At 43.7% G+C, this 26,793-nt stretch overlaps 1 protein-coding gene across 3 annotated transcripts in view; it reads left to right on the top strand.

The window, feature by feature from the left end:
* Fam114a2 (family with sequence similarity 114 member A2) overlaps positions 1-25,510 on the top strand; it is a 33,685-nt gene extending 8,175 nt beyond the window's left edge. For all 3 annotated transcript variants that reach the window (XM_013111751.3, XM_013111750.3, XM_013111749.3), the window contains 10 exons: positions 128-216; positions 1,482-1,613; positions 2,063-2,221; positions 3,529-3,652; positions 8,310-8,389; positions 14,873-14,995; positions 15,797-15,936; positions 18,479-18,551; positions 22,245-22,298; positions 24,233-25,510. In XM_013111751.3, the coding sequence (XP_012967205.2) occupies positions 128-216; positions 1,482-1,613; positions 2,063-2,221; positions 3,529-3,652; positions 8,310-8,389; positions 14,873-14,995; positions 15,797-15,936; positions 18,479-18,551; positions 22,245-22,298; positions 24,233-24,367 (1,109 nt within the window). In that variant the 3' untranslated portion in view covers positions 24,368-25,510. The remainder of the gene's footprint in view (positions 1-127; positions 217-1,481; positions 1,614-2,062; positions 2,222-3,528; positions 3,653-8,309; positions 8,390-14,872; positions 14,996-15,796; positions 15,937-18,478; positions 18,552-22,244; positions 22,299-24,232) is intronic.
* The last annotated feature ends 1,283 nt before the right edge of the window (positions 25,511-26,793 follow it).

The raw sequence follows: 26,793 nt of genomic DNA, 5'->3' as shown, positions 1-26,793 counted from the left end.
GGCCTGAGGCTTTGTGTGGAGAAACAGGGTCTAATTTGGAAACAAACCAAAACAAAAAATAACAACACATATTTGCTATTAAAGCAATTAATGATTCTTTCATGTTTACAAACCTTCTCTGTTTCAGGAGAAACAAATGCCAGTGAGAATGAAAGCTCACCAGTGGCTGGGCCTTTTGGGATGCTCTCCACCATCTCAACAGCAGTGCAGAGCACGGTGAGCAAGAAGTGTACGAGCCTCCCCTGTATCAGTATGATGGGCTGTGTGCCTATCTCCCTGTCTTGGGATGCGTGAGTACTGTTGCTCCTAAGGGAGTCCAGATCACTGAGGCTAGAGTAAGAACCGGAGAAATGGAGTGTGAGTTGATGATTTCAGGGACTGGCAAGTCTTGATTAGTGTCTTTAGGGAATGTTTCTGCTTTGCAAGGCTAGCTCTCTTATAACTTGACCTTGTAAGCAGATGGGACATTTGATCTTTTTGATGGGCATTTGCTAAAGTACAGATGATGTGAGTGTTTAAAAAGGATAGTGTAGGGCCCTTAATGTCTTCCTACATGAGGGTAGGTGGCTAGTATTTTTGATTTTTTTTTTTACTTTAAACTTTTTTTTTTGAGACAGGGTCTTGCATTGTAGCCCAGACAGCCTCCAGTATGAAGTCACCCTGCTTTCGCTCCCCAGTATAGGGATTGCAGGCATGCCTTACTATGCTTAACCCTACTGTAACTTTTTGAAATATGGCAGCACATAGAAAATGACATCATATGTGCTGAGTTTGAATTTTCATAACATACTACTTTCAACCATCCTAAGAAACCCCTAAGTCCATTCTTTTCCTTTTTGAGGCATGTGTATCTGTAATACATCCACGTTGCAGCTTTGTTGTATTTGGAGTGTGACTCGGTCACATTTTATTGCTCCTACCATTGGTAAACAGGCTCCGGTAAGCTGTTACAGAGTGTTGCATTGCACACCCTTATACATGTCTTCTAGTACATCTCTGCACACATTTCTCTTGGGTGTGTAACTATGAGTGGGTTGCTGGGTAATGAAATTACAGTACATACTGACCCGCCCTTTCCCAAAGTGGTTCTACCTGTGTGCATTTGTGTGAGTGGCGAATGATTGCTTCAGCTGCTTCTCAGGCTGCCCAGTGCTTGGTAGTGTTGGCTTCTTTTTTTCTCTCCTGGTACTGGGATTGAGCCTAGGGCCTCACACATGGCAAATACTCCACCACTAAACTTAGCAATACATCCCTAGCTGCCTTTTTCTTTTTGTTCTGAGGAGGGTTCTCATCATTTGCCCAGACTGGCCAGAGTTTACTGGATGTTCCTTTGCTGTACCTGGACTTTCTCCTCCTTTAGCCTCCTGAGTAGCTGGGACTGTAGACCTGCATTGCCAGATCCACACTGTTCAGCCATTACTGAGTAGTCAAATGGTAAACCCTCTCAGTGTTGTTGTAATGGAGTTTTACGGCTTCCTTAGGGCAAGAGCGTTATCAGTGGGGGTTTGGATGCCTTGGAATTCATTGGAAAGAAGACAATGGATGTCATAGCAGAAGGGGACCCTGGATTTAAAAGAACCAAGGGCCTGATGACCCGATCTACACTGTCACAGGTACTGTTTCCTTCACCTGTTAATTCCTGCTAACTTGGGAACCTTGTTAGTGTTTTTTTTTTGAATCCTTTGAGGTTGTGGGTGGGCAGTGAGAGCTCTAGTACATAGAGGAGTTCCAGCTGTTTGTCCCTCCATGACCCTTTTGCAGTACCCTCCTGTCAGCAGAGTGGAATGCTAAACCCTGTCAGAGCTGTTAGATTAATTTTTAAACCACCTGCAGAACAGCACCTGGTGTCTTGGGTATTATTTAGCTGTCTAGCATAAGTAAGATTCTTTGTGACCACTTTATTCCTGCTGTTTCCCCCAACTTCTTGGATTTGAACTGCAAAGCCAGGATTGAAGGGACCATGCTCTGGATGGAGCCCGGGTGCTGTGCTCTCTTCTGCTCTGTAATCTCACTCTTGAGCTCTCGTTATTTGGTGCAGTGCAATGCTTCCATCTCTTTTTAGGTTTTACGAGAGGTGAAGGACAAAGAAGAGCAGTCGCCCTCCAATGAGGTAACCATGGAAACAGACAAGAAAACTCATTATGGGCTACTCTTTGATGAGTTTCAAGGCCTTTCACATCTAGAAGCTCTGGAGATGCTTTCCCGAGAAAGTGAAATTAAGGTAATTCCTAACTCCTAACCCTTCCTAAAAAAGTCCTCACACAAGAGAATGCTGCAGATGCTTTTGTGTTGTACATTTGGAAGGAGAGATATTTTTGGTGGAGGCTTGAGACTTTGGAAGTGCCTACACAGCAAGCAGAAACTGTGTATGAACTAAGTGCCAGAAAGATTCAAGGGTGATTGTCCTACTTATGTAGAAAGGTCAGAGTTAAAAAAGAGCTCTTAACACATTTGTCATTTTCCGTCATCTGTCTGTCTGTTTGTATTTATCTATTTTCTGCATTCTCTTTGGCTTTAACTGCTAAAAAACTTACTGACTTAAGCTGCCAGTTTGTATACAGTTAACTATTGGCTTTTAGTTGGTTCAAGGCTTTGTGTGTGTGTAAACAGGACCTTACTGTGTAGCCCTAACCATTCTGAATTTTCTGTAGACTAGACTGGCCTCAAATTCACTGAGGTCTGATTGATTGTGCTTCCTGAGTGTTGGGATTAAAGGTGGACATCTTCTTACCTAGATCAGTATTTATTTGTGTATGTATATGCCCTGTGCAGCAGGTTCCCATGGATGCCAAGAGAGGATACCAGATCCCTGGAGCAGGGATTGTAGGTGATAGTGAGCAGCATGGTGTGGGTGTTGGGATCTAAACTCAGGACCTCTGGAAGAGAAGCAAGTACTCTTAACTGCTGAGCCATCTCTTCAGCCCAACTGAAGACTGTTTCATTTATCTTTAATTTCTAAGCTGCTGTTAAACACTAATAGCTTTCAGATATCTCTAGCCCATGTTACTTTGCAAAGTACAGATCCTCTCAACCTTCCATTCTATAGGAATTAGCTTTTTGAATTAAAATTCTTATTTTTAATGATTTATTTATTCTTATTTTATGTGCACTGGTGTTTTGCCTGCATGGGTGTCTGTGTGAGGGTGTCAGATTCCCTGGGACCAGAGTTACAGAAATTGTGAGCTGCCATATGGGTGCTGGGAATTGAATCTGGGTCCTCTAGAAGGCCAGCTGGTGCTCTTAACCAATGAGCCATCTCTCCATCTCCAAGTTAAAATTTTTAAGGAATGGGAGTTGGCCACGGTAACACAAGCCTGTAGTCCCAATTCTCAGGAGGCTGAGGCAGGAGACTCGAGAGTTCAGGCCTAGTCTGGGCTGCATGGTGAGATGTTGCTCCCACTTCCTCTCCAGAGCAGCTTGTGCTGACTGCTTAGTTTATAGTTTAGATTTCATCTGACCTGTGAACTCACCTCTATTTGAGATTCGTTTAGTTTTCCCACACATTTTCACTGTCTCATATCTATTTAGGTGAAATCTATCCTTAGTTCTCTGAGTGGAGAAGAATTACAGACCACAAGACTTGAGCTAGAACAGCTCAAAGAAGCGTTTTCCCTTGCAGAGTTCTGTGAGGACGAGGAGGAGGAGAGACAAGGTAACGAGGCTTCTGCACCGAGTGGGTGGCTCCCTGGCGACTCGGCGACGCCCTTGAAGTCAGTCGCTGACGGGATCGTACTTTTCCTACAGAATCTCCATGCCTTCCCTCACCAGGGCTTGCCCACCCTCTGCTGTGGGCCCTGCTGCTTCCCTGAGCCATCTGCCACACAGCTCTGTCTGTGCTCCTGCTGGAGAGCTGCTCCTGTCAGGTTCTTTTCCTGTTGTGACTGGTCACCACCGTGACCTTCCCGCTGGTTAGACACTTCATCCATGCCTCTCCCGCTTCTCTAACCCCTGACTCCATCTTGAAGCAGGCAAGGCAGTTGTCACCCAGACTGTGGGTGATCCTTTGGCCTTTTTCAAGTTTACAATTTAATGTCTGTGTATGTTAGGGAATGTAAATGTTGAAACTACTCAGTTTTGCAAAATTAGCAGGAAATATGGTTTATTTATTGTGTAGTTTCCGGGCAAGGGCATCTTAATCTCTGATCAGAACGGTTTTACTTGGATATTTCAGTTGAAAATACTTCCAAGATTAAGAAAGTAGAGTTTAATGACTATTTTTGATGAAGCAAGCAGTTAGAAACATTGAAGTTGAATGTAAAGATCCCTTCAGGGGGAGCCTGCTGCCTGTGTGGCAGGTTAAGCTGGTGGTTTATGAAGTGTGGTGTGGAGATTCTGTGTCCCTGTCACCTCTCAAGGAGTGAGGCCTGCATAGCACTGTCGAAATGGAATAGAACCTCCCTCCAAAGAGTATTAGTTTAGCTTTTCCTGTTATAACACCTGGATGATGAAGAATGGCAGCAGGTGAAGCTGGTGCTGCCACATTGTGGCTGTCAGAGTGGTAGCACTGGCTCACCCGCTGTGTCGCATCTTCACTGCTATACATTCAGAGTTACAAGAGAAGGGCCCATTTCACTGAGCCTTCAGTTGGGGGAAATGGTATAAATTATCAGTGTTGTCAGATCTCGACTCTAGAGTGCACTCCTGTATTCTGTGCATTGGACACTGAAGGGTGGCTGTCGTCTCAGAAGAGCCTGTTGTGTTGAGTTTGAGCTGAACCCTCTCCTGACATAGAAGATGTTTTCACTTAGAAGTCTGAACAGCTGCATAGGCCATTCAGAAGGGAGTAGTTGGTGGAGCATGCCTGTAACCCCAGTACTTGGGAGGCAAAGGCAAGAGTAATGCAGTGAGTTCCAGGCCAGCCAACCTACCAAACACAAAGCAAAAAGTGTAATAACATCGCTGGAGAGATGGCTCAGTGGTTAAAAGCTGCTCTTACAGAGGACCTAGGTTTGGTTCTCAGAATCCATATCAGGTGGCCTACAGGCTGCCTGTAGCTCCATTTCCAGGGGGTCCAGAGCCCTTTTTTGACCTCTATGCACATACCTCATCTTAATCAGTGTTCTGTTACTGTGAAGAGATACCAGGACCACAGTAGCTCTTATAAGAGAAAGCATTTAATTGGGGCTTGCTTACAGTTTCAGAGGTTTAGTCCATTTTCATTATGGCAGGGAGCATAGCAGCACCCAGGCAGATGTGGTGCTGGGGAGGTAGCTAGAGTTCTACACCCAGATCCTCTGGCAGCAGGAAGAAAGAAAGCTACAGGGCCTGGCATGGGCTTTTGAAACATCAAAACTCACCTGCAGTGACACACTTCCTCCAAAAAAGCCACACTCCAACAAGGCTATACCCATACCAACAAGCACATGCCCTTAATCCTTTCAAATAGTGACACTCCTTAATCTAATCATTCAAATATATGAGCCCGTGGGGGCCATTCTTATTCAAACTATCATACACCCCCCCAACACAAGTATAATTAAAATAAAATTAATCTTTAAAAAGCAAAACAGGGTGAATGAAATGACCCTCATCTTGTTTAAGTCACTGGTGATAGAAATTCAGAATAGGTGAAAGTTAGAATTTGTAAAATATATTTATCATTTTGATGAACTTAGCAGTTTCCAGAGCTATTTGCATATTCTTCTGAGGAATCCTGTGGTGATAGTAACAATAACATTCACTTTTGTGTGTTTTACAGTGAAATGTGTCAGCATTTTGGATATCTTCATAACAGAAATGGACTTTTTTCCCTGACTGAGGTGTGATGTATGAAATTACACCTGAGCAGGAGATAGCCTAGTGGGTTTTAATTTGAAATAACCATGTGTGTATTCAGGTTCATCGTAATATAGGTTATTGCAACTAACCTTTAAGAAATAACCACCTGTTGACTATTTCTGTCGTATTAAAGATTATTCAGAGGGGGCTGGAGAGATGGCTTTGTGGATAAAATGCTTGCCATGCAAGTGTAGGAACTGACTTTGAGTCTCCAGAACTCATGTGAAAGCTGGGTATGGTAGAGGGCTTCTGTAATCTTATCATTGTTGTAGAGATTACAGGCATGGGTGACCATGTCCCATTTATGTAGTTAGTTTCATTCATGTAAACAAACATTCTACCCACTGAGCTACTCTGCTAGTCTCAATAAAACATTCTTTCAAAGAAAAATATATCTTCCCAAAAGGGAAAATTAATGAAAACAATGCCTTTGTTACATGTCTAACAGCTAGCTTAATGAAATAGCTAGACTCTCTTAAGCAGTTTTGCACTTAGACTGTTAAGACAGGACTTTTTAAGTGTGTGGACAATATCCAACCTTACGAGATGCACTGTACCAAAGGGAGGATGCATCGTAATGACTTTTCAGATGCCAGTAACAATTACTCTTGAATAATCTTGTGTGTGTATATACCGAAGAGGGAGAAGGAGGGGAAGAGGTAGAGAGGAGAGGAAGAGAGAGGGACAGGGGGATAAGGACAACTTTGGGTGTGAGTCCTTGCCTTTCTTTGTTTAAGACAGGGTCTCTTTGATGTTCACTGCAGTGTCCTCCAGGTTAACTGGCCTGCAAGCTCCCAGGGATTCTGTAGTCTCCACTGCCCACCTCCCTGTAACAATGATAAGATCTCTCAGTGAGTCTGGAGCTCCAGTTTCTGCTAGGCTGGCTGGCCAGTGAGCTCCCAGTGTCCTCTGCCCTGCCTTCCATCACTGGTATTAGACATGAGCTGTCATGCCTGGCTTTTCAGGTGTATGCTGCAGCTCTGAATGCAAGTCATCATCCTTGAACAGCAAGATGGAACCATCTTCCTAGTCTGTGATTATTATTATTAATTTTTGTATTTTTATTGAGAATAGATTTTCTCAAACAATATATTCTGATTATAGTCTTTATTAATTAATGAGTTAAGACTTTAGACGTTAGTTTTAATTTTTACTACATTTAAATGTGTATAATTTGCACTTAAAATAAAAGCTCCTGGGAGGCCACTGGGATTTAATGTTTGAGAATTTCTGGGTTAATTATGCCCAACCATAGCACTTTAAAACTCTCTGCGATTGTTTTTTAGTGCTGTGTGTCACTGTTAACCTTCTGTGAGTTTATCTTTTACTTCTGTTGAGTATGGGAAGCTTGCCTTGGACAGCTCTCAGTCTCACTTAATTGTTTTCATTTCTAGTCTACTAAGAGTGGGAAATCAAACAACTTACTCAGTCTACTGAGAGCAAAGCAAAGTTCCTTTGAGACAGGACCTTAGGCCTTTTCTGTGAGAGAAGAACAGAGGCTGAGTGTGGACTTTACGTAAGACAGGGATGTTTTCTATTCTCTTTGTGTACTGAGAAGTGAAGCTATCTGTGTATGTAACGTCTTACTAAGTGGCAACTTATGTAAAGTTTCAGCTCTTGATTAGAAATGGCATTTAAATGTATGTCTTAGAAATTGTCCAGGGATCTTGAGATGCCAGTTTGTAATCCAGATTATACAATTGGAAGTTTATCTTGGCTTCCAAATGAAGACCAGCCTCTCACAAAGCCATGTAAACTCTAAAGTGTCTCAGCATAGAGCCTTAGTTTCATCTTGGTTAGAAGGAGTAAATTAAATATATTTGTAGCCAGATACATAATAGGTACCTAACAAATATTTGCTACTATTTTCATAGTTTAGAAAAATATAAGTAAATAGGTAAAAAATCTGCATCTTAAAAACCTCAACAGGAAACCAATAAAGCAGTTTTGGTTTAAGTTGTCCATTTTTCCTAATCAGACCAAGGTATGACAGTTCCTATTAATTTGTCAACCTAATTATTTGTACATAAGTTATTTGTACATGGAGCAATTAGCAGTATTTGTTCAATTTAATCAACATCTGAGCTTTGCACAGTAATTAGAAATCTTCATTTTTCTTTACTGTTCAAAGGGCCCCACATTTTCTGAACAAATGGAAGAGACATTTCTTACCACTTCCCCCACTTTCCTACCCCTTCTCCCATCTGATCCTCAGAGAGAGTAAGACCTCCCCTAGGAAGTCTACTAAGTCTGTCCCATCATCTCCTTGAGGCACCAGCCTGATTTCTTTAGAACCTAAGAGCACCAGCCTAGGTGTGATACTGCCCACAATCAGCTGGGCCCTCCCCGACCAGTCACTAATGAAGACAGCACTCTACAGGCTTACCCACAGTTTGATCTTAGAGGGACATTTTCTCAGTCAAGGTTCCCTCCTCTCAGATGACCCTGTTTGTGTCAAGTTGACTTAAATCTAGACAGCACAGCATCCTTAGCTGTCTTTCTCAAATGTTTTATGTGGTTTTGGTTTTTAGGGGATGAAGAGTTTACCAAGGAGATAACAGAACTGTTTGCTCAGCTTCATGTGTCATCCAGACCAGAGAAACTTGCCAGGGTAAGTTAATTCACTTTGGAGATTTTCATTAGAGTAAGTTACTCCATTTTGGTGATTTTCATTATCTTGTTGGTAAGATTTTAATGGGTAGTCAGGTGTGGTGGCACATGCCTATGATCCCACTACTTGGGAGGCTGAGGCAGGGGGATTGCAAGTTCAAAGCCAACTTGGGCTGCTTACCAAACTTTGTCTCAGTGTCCCCAACACATATAGTATAGTGGATAATGAACATAAGATTGTAATTTCCTGGCCAGTGAGATTGCCAGCATGAAGGATATGTTCTTTTTTGTTGTTGTTTGTTTGTTTTTTTGAGACTGGGTTTCTCTGTGTAACATCCCTGGCTGTCCTGGAACTCACTTTGTAGACCAGGTTGGCTTCAAACTCACAGAGATCTGCCTACCTCTGCCTCCAAACCACTGGGATTAAAGGCGTGTGCCACCAATGCCCAGCTGAGGATATATTCTTGATAGTTCTAGAAAAGGATTCTATGCATTTTCCATGCCTCCTCCTCTCCAGGTTTGGAGCCCATACCTACTTCCCTAGCACATATTCCATCTTGACCTGTTTATATGGGATACTTCATTTGTTTGAAGCCTGTAGAGTTGGTCATTTAAAGTTGACAGTGCTGACAAAACTTCATGGAGCCAAATGTCAAGTGTCCATCGAATGAGGTCTCTGATCAGAGATGATGAGGTGTGGGCCCTGCTGTTTGAACCTGGAGCTCAACATTGCTTTGACCACACAATGGCTGACAGTGATTCTGCTAATGACCATTTAGAATGTAGGAACGAGGAAATCCCATGCCTGAGCCTGGTCTTTGGTGGAGACTCTGAACTGTCCTCATATGTTTGGGATAGAGTCTTATCAGAGCTCAGAGTAGGATGCTCCCATGTATTTCACTGTCTGTTGTCATGAGACACTGTTGTCATGTGCTGCTTCCTGCCTCTGCGTCCACCTCTCCCAACCCTGAACAATTCCAGCAGCAGTCAGCAACAGGCATGCATTGTTGCTTGGCTGCACAGCCATCTTTTATCCCCTCTCAGCAGGTGAGGAGTGAGAGGCTTTGTGTTGTGTCCCATGAGCTGGCCTGGGAAGATGATGCATTTCCCAGCATGCGCTAGGCAGCTTCTAGCATTCAGGCCTCTGGCAGTTGTTACATCACTGCGACTGAAATTCCTGATGTCAACAGCTCAAGGGAGGAAAGACTAGGTCTATCTAGCTAATGTTTTCAGAGGATCTTAGTCTACCATAGTGAGGAAGGCATGGCTGTTCAGTCCTGACCTGGTGCTGGCTGCCAGGAGTGTGAGGTGGTGGCTGTTCCTATGGCAGCAGAGTGGCCTGGGCCATAACCTTCAGAGTCTGGACCCTAGGAACCTTCTAGGCCCCACCGCTGAAAGACTTCACAGCCCACCATTATAGTCCCACTAGCTGGGAACTGTGCTCCAAATATGAGCCCTTAGGGGACATTTCAGATTCTAAGCATGACATTGCTTATAGCATATTGGAAACAACATCAAACTGAGGAAAAAGTTGCAAATCAGTACAAAAGCATTCCTGTCCATTCAGTGTTGACACGCTGCTTCTGTTGCTTAACCACATGTGCTTTTACGTGTACTTTCTCTGTAGTCACATGCACCTTGTTGTTCTTGTAGCTGTTTGAAAATAAGTAGGAAGATGTGGCTGTCCCTTTGCATAACCACAGTACAGTTGTCACTTCAGCACATTTAACATTAACGACAGACTTTGATTTTACCTCTTCTCCATATTTGTCAGCTGACTGTATTAGTCATGTTCTGTTGCTATGAAGAGACACCATGACCATGGCAAATCTTATAAAAGAAAGCATTTCATTGCGAGTCTGCTTACTGTTTCAGAGACCATTACCATCATGGCAGGGTCCATGGTGGCACACATGGTGCTGGAGCAGTAGCTGAGAGCTACAACCTGACCCAAAGGCAGCAGGCAAAGAAACTGGGCTTAGCATGAGATTTGAATAATCAAAACCCACCCCAGTGACACTCTTTCTCCAACAAGGCCACACCGACTAATTCTTCTAATCCCAGTGACTAAGACTTTAAATATATGTGCCTATGGGGGCCGTTCTTTTCTTTTCTTTTTTCTTGAGATTGGGTTTTTCTGTGTAGTCCTGGCTGCCCTGGAACTCACAGAGATCCACCTTCTGAGTGCTGGGATTGAAGGCGTAGGCTGCCATCAGCCCCCAGGCTTTGTGGGGACTATTCATATTCAAGCCATCACACTGACTTAATGGTGTTCTTCCTAGCTGGCGTTTTCTTCTAACCTGCAGCCAACCAGTGACGGAACTGGATTTAGTTGTTTTGTGTTTAGACTCTTTTAATATGTAGTAGTTCCTCAGCCCTTCTCTTTCATGATGTATATATTTTTGAAAAACAGAACTTCCCCTACCCATTCTAAAAGTAGAACATTTCCTGTCTGCTACCTGCCTTGAACGTTTGTCTGATATTTTCTCTCTTTTGTTAGGCTGTACATTCCTAGGGCCAAAATCCTGTGTGTGTGATGACTTGTCACATCTGCAGGTGACATATGCTGGCCTGTTCCTTACTGGGGATATGTTGTGTAATTCTCTGTAGAGTTACGATTTATTTCCTTTTGCTACTGGTAGGCTTCTGTGAAGAGACAGGTAAATATCCTACAATCATCTTACTCCTACTCATATTTTCCTTCATACTGTTTTTTTTAATGTTTGGTGCTGGGGTTTATTCCCTGAATTTAGCTTATGTTATAATTCTTTTGAGACATATAGCCCAGGCTGACCTTGAACTCATCCTGTAACTGTGAAAGACCTTGAACTTTTGATTCCCCTGCCCAGTGCTAGGAATAGGGCCATATATTACTATCCCTGGTTTATGCAGTGCTAGAGATAGAACCCAGGGCCTCTTGCATACTAGGTACTCCTACCAACCGAGCCCTATTCCCAGCTGTTATGGTCTTGATTCTTGTACACTGGTCCTTACTGTGAAAATGGTAAGACAGTGTTCTCTAACTTGTCTGTATTCTATACTCTGGTCTTGAGTTTGCTTAACATATTGAATATTCCTGCTTTTATGCTTTGATTAATTCTGTTGGTTTTTATGTGTGTACATATGCTTATGCTCGTGTGTTTGTGAATGTGGAGGTCAGAGGTCAGTATCAGATATCTTCCTCAGTCATTTCTCCATTTTATTTTTTGAGATAAGGTCTTTCACTGAACCTAAGGCTTACCGATTTGCCCAGCCTAACTGGATAGAAGGCACCATGGGTTCTGTAGTCTCTGGCGCACCAATGCAGGGATTACAGACATGGATCACTGTGCCTGGCTTTTGCCAATATAACCATCTCCCTAGCGTGTGCCCCCTCCCCATTTCTTTTTTCAGCAACAGAGAAGTTAATATTTAAATAATGAGAAGAGAAAGCTTATTTAGATCTAGATTGGATTGTTCTGCAGGTTCTTTGGGAGTAGTCCTCTTCTGAAGAGGAGGGAAAGAGCCCTGGAACAAAGGGACACCAGGTTCTCTTCAGCTTGTTCATGTTGTAGCCTTGCTTGCAGCACTACCCAGGCCTCTTACTGGCTCAAGTCCAGTGACATATCTGTAGTTTAGTTGGAATGACCAAGGTCATTTGTGATCTTTCCTGCCTGGCAATGCATTCTTTATGTCTGTATAAAATTAATTAAGTGGGTGCCTTTATTCAAAGGAAGTAACTTTTCTGTCACTGTGATAAACACCATGACCAAAAGCAACTCAGGAAATACAGGGTATATTTCTTCTTATAACTGTTACATTCCATCACTGAGGGAAGTCATGGCAGGAACCTGGAGGCAGGAACTGACTTTGGATGCCATGAGGAACTTTGTTTACTGACTTATTCCCCCTAGCCTTCTCAGCCTGCTTTATTATACAACCTGGGACCACTGGCCCAAGGGGTGGCACCACCCACAGTGAGTTGGGCTCTCCCACACCAATTATTAATCAAGACAATACCTCAGACTACCCATAGGCCAGTCTTATGGAGGCAATTTCTCAGTTAAGATTCCCTCTTTCCAGATATGTCTAGGTTTGTGTCAAGTTGACAAAACCCAACCAGCACAGGCATCAATGTGCTTCCTCTACAAATGATAAAAAGCCAAGTGGGGTGGTATAAAAAGAGAGAAGCTAGACCATTGAGGGGCAGCAGTGCTTCAGGTGTGGCTCTGTGAGGAGCCTGTTCCTTTGGGCTCTGCTATGTTTCTCCTTGATTTTGTTTTTAGGACATTTTTGTACATGGTGTTAAGGGACCATTAGCAGCTTTGGGTTGGTGGCTTTGCTTTCTTAGTAATTTTACTGATACTGTTTGTTTGTTTTAAGACAGAGTTTCTCTGTGTAACATCCCTGGCTGTCCTGGAATTCACTCTGTAGATGCTGGTTTCAAACTCACAGAGATCTGCCTGCCTCTTCTCCCGAGTGCTGGGAATAACGGCATGCACCACCACTACCTGGCAATTTTATTGATAGTGTATGAGTTCATTGACCCCATTGGATTACTTTCTTGTCCTCAAACCAATCATTGAGAGGACAGAGGGATTAATGTTTCTTGTACCTAATTGAAATTATGTGCTAACCCTTGGTGCTTGAGGATATAGGCAAGACTCATCCAGAATACATAACCAAGAAGAATCTAGAACCCAAACCAGTATGCTACAAAAATAAAGGAGATACAGTGGTTCAGAAACATACATGTCAGGGACTAGATACGCAAACCAAATAGACGTTCTACCACTGTCCTTTAGTATGCTTTAGGAGACTAATATAGTTGATTTCAGTGATACAAGACCAGAAAGTAAGCACTGCATTTAAGTGGTTTTCTGGAAGTGTGGAAATTCAGAGAAAGATTGCTTTTGTGTGTTGTCTCCTGGAAAGTCATCTTACTGGACACTTACTGAGAAATGAGATTGAAAAGTAGTTAGATCAAATGAAGGAATATCTAGTTGATGGGAGACCATTGACCAAAAGAGGTGTGTCTAAACTCTCTACTACTGTTTTAGTGTTGTGGCAAAACACTACAACCAAGGCAGCTACTAAAAGAAAGCATTTAATTAGGGGCTTGTTTACTCACAGTTTCAGAGGGTTAGTCCATGACCGTCATGGAGGGGAACATGGCAGGTATGGCACTGGAGGGACACACATACATACACACACACACACACACACACACACACACACACACACACACACACACCATGGGCCTGGTGTGGGCTTTTGAAAGCCCACTCCTGATGACATACTCCCAACAAGGCCGGATCTCTTAATCCTTCCCAAACAGTTCCACTGACTGCCGACTAAGCATTCAAACATATGCACCTATGGGGTCCATTCTCATTCAAGCCACCACAAGGAAAATGGTCAGCTCTGTATGGTAGGCATATCACTGGCAGTATTATGACAGTGAAAATAAATTTAGGATGAGCTGCGTCAGTAGCAGTAGACTAGTCATGCTGTGGCTCTGAGTGCAATGATGGTAATAGAGGAGGAAGGTGGGGGCAGATTGAAGAAAATTCTTGTCCAAAATCAGACTGTTCGAAAAATCCTAGTTGGCCTCTCTTGAGTCATTAGTATAGAACGGTACCTCTAAAGTTTGGCTAATGAAAGGGTAGATTAGGGCTAGGAAGATTAAAAATATTCCATTTCCTTTATATGCTGTATGTGGAGTAGTTGCAGAACATCAGTAAGTGTGTAGCAGGCATTTTGGGTGCTTTAATTTTTCCAGAGAAAAAAGTTAAGATTGGAAGTAATGATGTAGGCAGAAGCAGCAGTAGGGTGAGTGGGGGTGAGATCTGTAGAGTATAGGCAGGCCAGCAAGATCAGTTTTACACAGTGATAGTCAGGGTGGGGGAAGAACCAGAAGATCATGTTTAAAACAAACAAACAAACAAACAAAACAGAAAAACTTGAGAAAGGTTCATTATTGGAAGGAAAATCATGGAGTTTGTATGGAGTGACCATCTTCACATGGTAAGCTAGTGAATTAGTACATGTGACTGTGTGTGTCTGCCATTGACTGTGCTTTAAACATTCAGGCAAATGAGAATGAACGTAGGGCCCATTTTTATGAATTGTAAGAATGGTTGAGGTTGTAGATGGTGAGTAGAAGTCTGTGGTGTGAGCAGGATTGAGTAAGGGATGTGGAGGACTCTGGGCTGGGAGAGTGCTCTGGCTTCCAGCCTCAGAAGCACATGTACACGTCTGATATGTGCCCCAGATGCATGCACTCTACCTAACATAAAGCTCAATTTTAGAGAAGCCATAGCACTAGGGGATTCACAAGGAGCCATTGAACAGGGTTCAGTGTAGGAGTTTATATCTAGTAAGACAAGAGCTTACAAGCCATATGGTCTGTTATGGTAGGAAGAGTTTGTTTTCTAGGGTGCTGATGTATTTATTATTCCTAGTAAGAACTGCATTGAATTACTGAATTATCTTCCTTATTTAGGCAAGAAATACAGCCTACGAATGGATCAGGACATCTCTGGCTAGGCCAGTAACAGAGAAAGAAGAAGGGGAAAAACAGTTGGAGACAGAAAATACTGAGGAAGTCAAAAGAAGTTCAATAGAGGTAACCAAAGCAACTTAGTTCTTTTTAAAAGATCAAATTGAGGGGGTATCGGATGACTCACTTGTAAAGTGCCTGCTGCCCAAGCATTAGGACCTGAACTTGGGTTCCCAGCATCCACATGAAAGTCTGGGTGTGGTATCACACAGTAGTAACCCAAGCTCAGGAGGCTGTGGGAGTGTGAAGGCAGGAGGAATCTCCCATGTCTCACTGACCAGCCAGTCTACCTGTATCAGTAAGCTCCAAGTTCAGGGAGAGACCCTGTCACAAACACTAAAGGGAAGAGTGATATAGGGAAGGCATTGGACATGGCCCTCTAGACTCCATACACGCACACACACAGGTGAGTGCACACCTCCTCCCCCCTCTAAAATAGAGATTGACATTGCAGTTGAGATGAAGGTCCTTCCTTTTATTTTGTTATGTTGGTATTAATAATTTCAACATTATGATTCAGGATGGTAACATCTTAGTTCCAGGCTGTAGGAGAGGAATGAAGAAACGTAGTGAAGTGAAGGAGAGAGGGAAGGAGGGAGGGAAGTTGCTTGTAACTCACAGTAAGTTGTCAGACACTTATCTCAGTCCTTTGGCCATACTTAGTTACATGGTCACAGCCAGCTGTTGTTATAAGCCAAGCTGTGAAAGGTCCCATACTGTGGAAGAAGAGAGGGTCTGTTAAACAGTGGCCTTTCGCTTTTCTACTTGGAAGCACCAGGGTCTTCAGTGTGAGAAGCAGGGTGCTGTCATCTCCTCTTACAGCAATAAACAGCAACAACAACAATAGACTATTTCTTTGATTTTTAGGATATCCATGCATTTGCAATCCGGAGCTTAGCAGAGTTGACTGCCTGCTCAATCGAACTGTTCCACAAAACAGCAGCGTTGGTTCTGCATGGCCAGAAGCAGGAGGTGACCGCCTTAGAGAGGAGTCAGATGCTCTCCCAGTAAGTATGATGGTCTGCATCTCTCAAAGGGAAACTGTGGAGAGGATTTTCTTGCTGCTTCCAGGTTTTAGAAACTTGCTTTTTAAGAAGATTCTGCTCCCATTGCACATGGGTATGTGTTAGGGTATTGTTACTGAGCAGTGACAATAACCCTGCCCATCTCATTAATGGATTTGTTCTCTGAAAACTATTTCTTTGTATATTGTTAATGTCAGTAGGAGGGGAACTTGGCACAAATAACAACAGAAAGCAGTCCTAAGTACCTCAGCTCTTAATTACAGTTATTAGTTACCAGTGCTCATTGTATGCCAGGCGCCATGCTAAGGGGTTAACATGTATTAGTTCTAATTCTTACAGCAGTACAAAGGTAAATGATTAGCACAACTTTACAAATGGAGGAGCTGTGGACCCTGGGCAGTTAAAGGATGCCACCCAAGCCCGAAACATAATTAAAAAAAAACTTTGCTGATTTTGAACAAACATATTTCAAAGTTGTAAAATATGAATAATTCCAGTAGGAAGGATAAACCTAAGCCTAGTAGTTTCTAAATCTAAATAGACATCCTTTTGTATGTGTGTGTATGGGTGTGTATGAAAGAGACAGTCAGACAGATGCATAGAATTGTGTACACACACGGAGGAAGGGAGGGAGGGGAGACACACATACACACACACACACACACACAGAGAGAGAGAGAGAGAGAGAGAGAGAGAGAGAGAGAGAGAGAGAGAGAGAGAGAGAGAGAGAGAGTCTTGTTGTGTAGCCTAAGCTAGCCTCAATTTCACAATTTCTTACATTCTGAGAGCTGAAATCAGACACCTGGCCATTAACCTGACTTAGTAGCCTCCCTTAATTGCCCAGGGTTCATAGCTCCTCAATTTGTAAAGTTGTGCTAATCATTTGCCTTTGATGGCAGTCTGAGAATCTAGTGTTGTTCTCCAGCTTTCCCCATCTGCTGCATCCTTGCTGCCCTATAAGGTTCCTAGTGTTGTCTTGAGCATCCTTAAGGATGAAGGACACAGAGACCCAGAGCAGCCTATTGTGTGGAAGAGTGGTCATTCCTGCAGCTTGGAATGCCCTTCCATGCCTGCCTGATTCCTTAACCACCTGCTTCTTGCCACCTCAGGCACTTCGTCACCACACAGTCTAAAACAGCTTCTCCCACCATTCTCTAATCCTCTGTTCAGCTTTTTTTGTAGCTCATCTCACCTGAGAGAGAGAGAAAAAGAGAGAGAATGAATGTGTGCGTGTGTGTGTGTGTTTATGTGTGTGTGTGTGTGTGTGTGTGTGTGTGTGTGTGTGTGTGTGTGTGTGTGTGTGAGTGATCTCACCCTTGATTGGCCAGTTGGTTACAGCCTGTGAGAGCTGGAGCTTTGCTCGATGTTGTGGCCCATAGATGATTTTCCACAGGTATTTTCTGAGTGAGTACATGCTGAGCTGTATTTCTTCTGGTGGAAATTATGGTTAGTGTTTGGTGCTAAACTCAGTGACACTGCTGCCTTTTCTTACAGGTTTCTGATGGGGAAGTGAGCAGGCTTCTTAGGGAAAACTCTCCTAGTCAGTGTGGTGTTATGGAAAGAGATTTCAGTATTTACTTGCTGAAACATACCTCTGAGAGCCAGAAAGGAACACCCTGTGAAGAGTCAGTTAGGATAAGATCGCTAGACCCCCCAAAATATGAAGGTTCTAAGCAGACTTTTAGTACTAGGAGGTCCTGTAACTAATCTTTTGAAGCCGATTGTTATTTATAAGCTGAGTGACAGTGACCAGGCTGCTTAACTTCCTTTAGTTTCATGTTTTTCCAGCATTTTTGGAGCAGAGGCAGATGGATTTCTGAATTTGAGACCAGCCTGGTTTCCATAGTTTTAGGATGTTCAGAGTTATATAAAGATAACCTGTCTAAAAAACAGAGCAAAACATAAGCAAAAAACCCAAGCCAATAATGTCAGTGCCTGTCTAGCTTATAGTGGTGTTGAGTAAAGGAGTCACACCTGATAAGGAGAATATGCCAGTGTTTGAGCACCAGGAATTGTCACACTAGGCGTGGAAGAGCTAAGAAAACTAATGGAGGCGAGAGATGAGCAAGGGCAGGGAGCTGTTTTCACAACTCAGGCTGGAGGGACAAGAAGGCAGGGAGCTAGAAAATGGAGGGGCTGCCCCTCAGAGCCTGGAACCTGGGAGAGGATGGTTGGTTCACAAGTCATGATGAGGAAGAACAGATGACTTCTGGTGCAGTCAGGAGTTCATTCACCCAAGGAGCATCCCTGATAGGAAAAGGCAGGTAAGGGTCTGTCTCTAGCAGGAAGAAATGGGCTCTTAACCAGCACTTAACACCCTCCAAGTACCGTTGATGGCCACTGAAACCCAAGAGTACAGAGCAAGTGGCAGGGTCACTTGTGTATTTCATACTGAAACAGTGGGGGAGAAAACTGTTTCTACCTCTTATGACTTCCTTCTCCATTGTTATTAGGAGAGTGTTTAGTTTATTAAAGGAGTAGAAAAAGAAAGAACAGAATTCTTCTGATGTGTTCTTCTCTCCAGGTTGACAGTCATGCTGTGTAAAGACCTGGGCTCTCTGTCTAAAGAGTTCACCACCTGCCTCACCACTGCTGGGGTAAGAGTTCCTGCCTCATGGGGCTAATGGCTGAATGCTTTGGATATGATTTACATACCATAAAGTTCATGTTTCAGGGTACAAGTTGATGGTTGTTAGTACATCTATGTACAGAGATGTACACTTGTTATTAGAATTGTGTTTTAGGACATTTCATCACTGCCTCTTAAGTTTTCCACATAGTAGCCCTCCCCATTTCCTTCTCCATACTCCCCTAATTCTAGGCAATGATTGTGTGTTTTCAGTCTCCATAATGCTTTCCTAGTCTAAATTTTATTTCAGTGAGATCACACGTGTATGTTTTGCTAGTGTGGTAGTTTTGAAGTTGGTCCTGTTTTAGCATGTATTAATACTTCTTGTTTTTTATTAATACTTTATTTTATGGCTGAGTATACCACGTTTTATCTTTTCAGTTGATAGACATTTGGGCTGTTCCTATTTGTGATTGTTGTGAATGATACTGTCATGAATATGGTGTGAGCTGTTGTGTGAACATGTTTTCACTTTTCCTGGATAGAGTATGAGATGCAGAACTACTGGGCTTTATAGGTGAGATAGTAAATGTCAAATTGCTTCCAAGTAGCTCCATAGTTTTACGTTCTTACCAACAACATATGAAATGCGGGTTTCCCTGCATCTTTACCAGTATTAGCTGTGGTTTCTTTGTGGTTTTGATGTTTTGGTGAGTGTGAAGTGGTACCTTACTGCTGAGAAGATTTGCATTTCTCTAGTGTCTAATGATACCGAGTGTCTTTCCACACACGTCTTGGCCACTTGTGTGGTTTTGGAGAGATGTCTGATGCAGTAACTTTAATTGGGTTGTTTGGTTTTTACTACAGACATGTAAGAACTTCTTGTGTCTTACAGATATCAGTTTCTTGTCAGGTATATGATAGTACTCAGTACTTGGTTTGTTTTTAGTTTTTGCTTGTTTGCTTTTGCAGTGCTGGGATCAAATCCAGGGACTTATACATGTATGGCAAATACTCTTACCATTGAGTTATAGACCCATCTTTTGGGTTTTTTAGACAGGGTCTGTGTAGCTCAGGCTGGCCTTGAACTTGCTATCCTTCTGCCTTTGCTTCCTGACTGTTGGAATTACAGGTGTGCACAACCATACCAGGGTTCCTGTTTTATTTTCTTGATAATGTTTTATATATAGTTTAAAATTTTCAATAAAATTCTACATTCAGTGATCATCATCACATACAAGTTTGGTGTTTTAACTCAGAAGGCATCAACTAACCAAAGATCAGCTTCGTGTTTTCTTTGCTGAGTGTTGAGCTCTTATGTCTGTGATGAATGTTGAGCTAAATCGTATGTGTGGTGTGAGGGGCAGTGTACACTTTCATGGCTTTGCATTCTTCTGTCTCATGCACCACTGTCAAAGACACCCCCTTCCCCACTGAAGTCTCTGTCTTCTCTGCCAGAGGTCATGAGACCAGAGACACACGGTTTTATTCTTACGTCTTTATTTGAGTACCATGTATTGTACCATGGTGGTTTGCAGAGGAATGCCCACTATAGACTCATGTGTTTGACCACTTGGTCCCTAGGGCTGTTTTGGAAGGTCATGGAATTTATAGGATGTTGAGCCTTGATGGAGGAAGTAGGTCACTGGAACTGGTTTGTAGCTTTGCTGTTCACTTTCTGTTCTTGTGCGGCTGAGGTGTTTTCAACCAGTCTCCTGCTCTGGATGTCTGCTACTCTGCCTGCCCTGCCTTTATGGCCTAAGATTACTGAAGGTTGGTGAGTGATGTGGAAGGTGATCGGGAAACCAGTGATCACAGAGTGAGATACACCAAGGGCTCTAGAGCAGATGAAAATAACTCCACAGTGTGCATATCAGTGTTGTGCTGGCAGAGTTGCTGTGAGGCCCTAAATTTAGCATAACTGTTGCCAGGTGAAATTCTAAAGCTGGAGTTTGGACTTTTTCTCTTTGGAGTAATCCTAGACTATAACGTCTCTTCCCTCCTGTTATTTTTCTCTAACGAGCTCCTGGATTTCCTGAGTGGAGTAATTTTGTGTATTCTGTGAAGGCACTTTAAGGTGGCTACTTAACTACAGAGTGCTGACATGTTCAGTTGAAATCCATGCTGTGGAGGCTGGAGAGATGGCTCAGTGGTTAAGAACACTAACTGGTCTTCCAGAGGTCCTGAGTTCAGTTCCCAGCAACCACATGGTGACTCACAATTGTCTTCTATGAGATCTGGTGCCCTTTTTTTGGCCTATGGGGTACATGCAGAGATGTATATATAACAATATATATATATATACACTGTATATATAACAAATAAATAAATCTTTTTTTTAAACTTATTTTTCAGTTTAAATTTAGATAAGAAACAAGGTTGCTTCACAAGTCAGTTCTAGGTCCCTCTCCCTTTCCCTCCCCTCCTTCCGTGCCCTCCCCCAACCCCCTATTATCCCCTCATTTCCCCAGGGAGGGTGAGGCCCTCCATGGGGGTGTCCATAGTCTGTCATTTCATACAGGGCAGGGCCTAGACCCTCCCCCAAGAGTTCAGGGTGAGAGTGCACCTCACATTGTTGGATGGGAGTCCAAAGTCCGTGTGTATACTCGGGATGAGTACTGATCTACTGCCCAAGGCTCAATAGATTACCTAGGCCTCCTCACTGACACTCACATTCAGGGGGTCTTGATCAGTCCCTTGCTGGAACAAATAAATAAATCTTAAAAAAAGAAATCCATGCTGTGTTTGCATGAAATGAAACTCGTAAGAGGCCTCCCTTCAGAACAGTTGAGGGATTGACTGCTTGTTTTATAATTGTTCTGAGTTTTTTAGTCAAACTTCTAACCACCCTTCTAAAACGAAGATTATTTTTCCTCTTGCGGTTTATCTGCATGTGTATTTCATTGTTTTAATTTCTTTGAGTGCGCTGTCTTGGTTTCTTTTCCTGCTGCTGCGATGGAATACTGTGACCAACCCGGTCTAAGGGTAAAGTTACAGGATGAAGTCCACCATGGTGGGAGGTCAACCAGCAGGAGCTTGAGGCAGCTGCTCAGTGTCTGCGGTCAGGAGAAGAGTGCAGCGGATGCGTGTGTGCTGGCCTTCAGCCTGCACTCCACTCCAGCAGCGCAGAGCCCCTGCTCAGGGGGTGCTCCCACCAGCGGTCACTTCAGCCACTCATAACCCTCACAGGCTGCTCGGAGGCCCGTCTCCCCGCTGGCTCTGGGGGGCTGTCAAGTTGACAACATATGTACAAACACCCCCAGTTTCCTCTCTTGTCCCTCCTAGTGCTGGATGATCACCCATCTCTTAAATAGCCCTGCTAATACTGCGCTACCTCTCGCACCCTGTTCAGAAGCCATGGTAGAAGGAGGGAACTGACTCCTGAGACATTGTCCTTTGTCCTCCAGACTCATGCTGGGGCTCATGAGTACCACGAGAATATGTGCCGCATGCGCACACGCACACACACACACACACACACACACACACCCCAAGGAACATTAACAGCAGCACCCCTCCCCCCAAACTACAAAGCAGTGGTATAAAAAGGAGTTTATAGCACTTAAAGTTTCTTTCTAGAGGCGACACTTTGCCCACTTTTCCCTTCCCAGGTTGAGATAGTCTGTGCCTTTGTTTACCTTTGTGTGTTTCAGAGTGGGAATCTATTCTGCCTGTTGTTTTCTTAAGGCGCACTGTGACAAAACTCTCTCCTTTATTCCAGGTCAGAGAAAAGGCAGATGTTCTTAATCCATTAATCACTGCAGTGTTTCTAGAGGTTAGTAGTAATGGTTTTTACATCCCTGACTCCAAAGGCATTATGCATTATTTTATACATCCTTAATTTTTGCTTTTTAAAAGCCAGATTGCAGTTTAGCCCTGCTGATACAGAGATGTGATGTTCATTCCCTACTCAGCATTTGGAAGGTGTAACAAAACTGCAGGGTAAACTTGGATGGAAGAAGCCATAGGCTGTCATTACTCAGTCCCTACTCCTTGACAACTGAGGCACAGTGCTCAGTAATGAAACACCCGGAGACCAGTTGCTGAACACGAATGGCTGACACTCCCTCAGACAAGCACTGCTTCCTGAAGGACTGGGCCTAGTGCAGAGGTGTTAGGAAACAAGGCTTGTGGCCATTTCCAAGTAAGAATCCTCTGACGAGTGTCACCGGAGCTTGCCATATCCTTGTCAGTCTGTGAGCATCATTAGGACTGGAGGGTTTAAGTCTCCAGAAGAGGGGCTGGAGAGATGGCTCAGCAGTTACTGAGCACTGGTTACTCTTCCAGAGGACCAGGTGTTTAATTCCCAGCACCTACATGACAGCTCACAACTGACTGCAGCTCCAGTTCCGTGGATCTAACACTCTCACACAGACATACATGAAGGCAAACACCGGTACACATAATGTCTCCAGAGGCGGTGTGAGAGGATGCCATAGTTGATCAAATTGTCACCAGGGTGGGGTGGTTTCTGGAGTCTGTGCTTTCATAACTTTGACAACAGAGACCTGTAATGGCCTGTTTAGAACACACTTATGTAAAGCTAGTGAGAGAAATATGTTGATAATTGGCTAGGTTTTAAGTATGAATTGAGGGCCAGTGAGATGGCTCAGTAGATAAGTGTGCTTGTTACCAAGTTTGACAACATGAGTGTGATCTCCAGATGGAAGGAGAGAATGAGCTCATGAAAGTTGCTCTCTGACTTCCACATGTGTATTGTAGCATGCATACTCCCACATACAAGTGCACACACAAGTAAATCAGAACCAACTCGACTGTTTAGTTCAAAATAGTTTTACGTTACTGCTAAGGAACTGCTCTTAACCTTCAGCCATACAGCTTTGAGTAGCTCAGAGCTCTTGTGATCAGTTAAGCTATTTTTAAACACTAGTCTGTGGTTTAGTTGTTGGCAGAGTTGAAAGCACTTTGCAGCCAGGAAGCCTCCCTGGGCCTCCCTCAAGTGCTCTGTTGTCCTCCGTTAGAGATACCCTTCCTGGCAATCTTGTTTTAAGTGCAGGGAGCTGTAACTAGATGATCTCTAAGGTCTCTTTTGGCTGGAAAGTGTGTTATCAAGTGTCCCACTGAAGTTCTGATAGGACTGTCAGCCATTGATAAGTGCACAAAAGGCAGGCTAGGCTGTCTTGGTGTGAGCTCCCTGTTGCCATTTGAACAGGCTATTTGTACACACAAATTTGAAACACTCTTGTCCTTGAAAATGTCCACTTCTGTTAGTGTAATGAACTACCTGTTGTTATTCTGGAAGCGGGGAGCTGGTCAGATAGAGGTCAGATCTGCACTCTGGGCGTGATGATTCTCCTCTCATGTCCACTGACCAGGCAGACCTGTCCGTAACTGTTCTTACTGAGTGCAGTCTTTGTCACGGCATTGAATCATGGGAGAGCCATGGTGGTTCAGCTCCTCCTGAGAGCATGTCAGTACTTGACTACAGTGTGGGAACAGAGTGCACCCATGCAGTTATGGGCTTGGCAATCCTTGAATGCCAAGTTTGAGCAGCCACAGAGCTGCCTTGTCTATTGGGTGAGTTGGGTGCTGCCATTCTTTTTGGTGTTGCCGTGTTACCTCCCAGGGCTGTCTTGTCCCATATCATACGAGTGCAGTAGCCAAGCCTGTCCTTTGTTTACTTCACAGGCTATGGCTTCAGGTGATTGTAACGTTGTTTTCTTTTTGATAATTTTTCAATCCTGCCAGGCCTCAAACAGTGCCTCCTACATTCAAGATGCCTTCCAGCTTCTCCTGCCTGTGCTACAGATCTCTCTCATCGAGAGCAAGACGGAGTCACCCAGGGGGGAGCCGCCAGCCCAGAACCTTCTAACAGAACACTGAAGAACCAAGAAGAGTTTGCCTGAGATCATAGAGAGCAAGACGGAGTCACCCAGGGGGGAGCCGCCAGCCCAGAACCTTCTCACAGAGCGCTGAAGAACCAAGAAGAGTTTGCCTGAGATCATGAAGGCCGAGAAATCCAACTTTGCTCAGGGAGCCCTGTAGCCAGAGCAAGACATTACTGAGTGCGGGCTCACAGGGGCACAGGCTCGCAGGAGCACTGGCTTACAGGGGTGCTGGGGTGTCTGCTTGTCTATGTGGCCTAGGCACTCAGGTCCTACACTGCTCTTCCCAGTCTTAGAAGTAATAAATTATTTGAAGAGACATATTTCAGGGAAGTCAGTGGGACATTCTGGCAAAAATACTGGACTTTCTTAGAAATATCAGAAAACACTAACATGTTTGCCGTGGATGTAATTTGTAGCCAGTAGGTTGTTAACAGGAGAGAACAAAACCTTAATTTGGTATCCTGGGGTTTACAACATTCTTTTCACCATGGACTTTCTTTTTACTGGAATAAAGTCTGTGGCTTTTACAGAACTGAGACTACATAAGCCCCAAGTGAGATGGTCAGACAGCATCTTCTGCCCTTTCATCTTGTAGATGTTTGGCATGGACGAGAAACTTGTAGCTACATGTATGAACCACAACAAAGTGCCCTTTGGCTCCAAATGATTCCTTTCCCAGCGAGACCCCTGCTCAATTCGGTTCAAGACCATGCAGTTGCATGTCTGCAGATGCTCGAGTCTCTTCGGGCTGCATTGTGCACACCCTACTTGAGGCTGTATTCATGTAGGATGCATTCTTCAGTTGCCCAGTCCAGAGGGGGAGGAGGCTCTCTTGGTGATAAGGTTTTTGTTGAGTCCTGTGAAAATGTTTACTTACAGCAGGATTTAGCCTCAGACAATACATTTCCCCTTCATTATTCCTTTGTTTTAATGTATTTGTTAGTGCACACTGAAAAAGGTTCAACAGCTATCCTATACTCTTAAGCCTTCTTTGCAGTTTTCAACAATTAAAAGCTATTTTGATATCCAGGCTTTTTAAAAATGTTTCATAACTTGTGGTTTTTTTAGTGGCTCTGGTAACTTGAGAGCCCTGCCCTTCATCTTTGGACACCTTTATAATAAAATATGATTATACCTATTTGTAATTGTGGTATTTAAAAACATTAAGGCCGGGCGGTGGTGGCGCACGCCTTTAATCCCAGCACTCGGGAGGCAGAGGCAGGCAGATCTCTGAGTTCGAGGCCGGGCTGGACCGATAGCCTCCAAAACAATACAGAGAAACCCTGTCTCGTAAAAACAAAAAAAAAAAAAACAAAAAAAAACAAAACCCAAAAAAAACCATTAAGAATTAAAATAATGTTGCTCATTCTCATAAAAGACTTAAAAATGAAGCATCTGAAAAACAAGGATATTCCGAGGAAGACGGGCCTCTTAGGTAATATGTCTTTAAGGCCCTTGTTGAATCTGGGAGGGGGAGCTTTGACAGTGCACGCACTGGTGACTCCAGCTGCTGTCTGCTTCTCACTCACAGTCTGCTCATTTCTGCTTATTGTATTGTCTGGAGAAATCCCATGCCCCTAAGTGTTTTGTGTCTGTCACTTCCCAGAGCGTTAGGGGACATCCACGTGGTCTCTCAGCACTTGTTGACCTGAAGGTAAAGAAGACTGATGGGTGCTGCATTCACACGTCAGTGCTGCACTTGCCACACACTACCTTCCTCTGGAGACCTGAACAGAAGGAAGCTGCAGTGGCCCGCACTTGTGTTTTCTGTACACATTGCTGCTGCTGTGTACTCCAACTGGTCCTAAGGTGGAAGTCAAGCGGCTGTGCATGCACTGGCATTCTTGAAGTGTTTTTGTTCCTGTTTGAGAATTTCATGCATGTGAACACATGGACGCTGTATACTCCCAGCCCCATTTCTAATTCTCTTAGACCACTACCACAGCATCCCCTCACAACTTCATGTCCTTTACAGAGATTATCTTAAATAACCCACCGAGTCCCATTAGTGCTGCCTACATGTGCATATGTGTGGGACCCTCCACGGAAGCCTGGGCAGTCTACCAGGGGCCTCCCCCTGAAGAAAACGGACTCATTCCTTCCCATCCATTTCAGGAAGTTGGCTGGCTTGATCTTTTTCAGGTTGTGTGTAGACCATCACTACTGCTGTTAGCTCATGAGTGCAATGCTCCTGCTGTGTCTGGAAAACACTTTCTCAACAGTCCTCCATAAACTCTGCTCATACAATCTGCCTACTCTTCCATTCTCTTTGTTCTCTGAGCCTTGTGGGGACGGAGTGTGATACAGGTCTGACATCTATAGCTGAACATTCCACTATCACTCATTTTCTATACATTGACCTAGATAGGCTTAATTTTATTTTTTGAGACAGAGTTTCATTCTATATCTCTGACTTATCTG

Source organism: Mesocricetus auratus, unplaced genomic scaffold (assembly GCF_017639785.1).
Source record: "Mesocricetus auratus isolate SY011 unplaced genomic scaffold, BCM_Maur_2.0 Super-Scaffold_100007, whole genome shotgun sequence".
Lineage (NCBI taxonomy): Eukaryota > Metazoa > Chordata > Mammalia > Rodentia > Cricetidae > Mesocricetus > Mesocricetus auratus.
The sequence above is the reverse complement of the archived record's forward strand: the minus strand, read 5'-3'. Positions and strand labels throughout refer to the sequence as shown.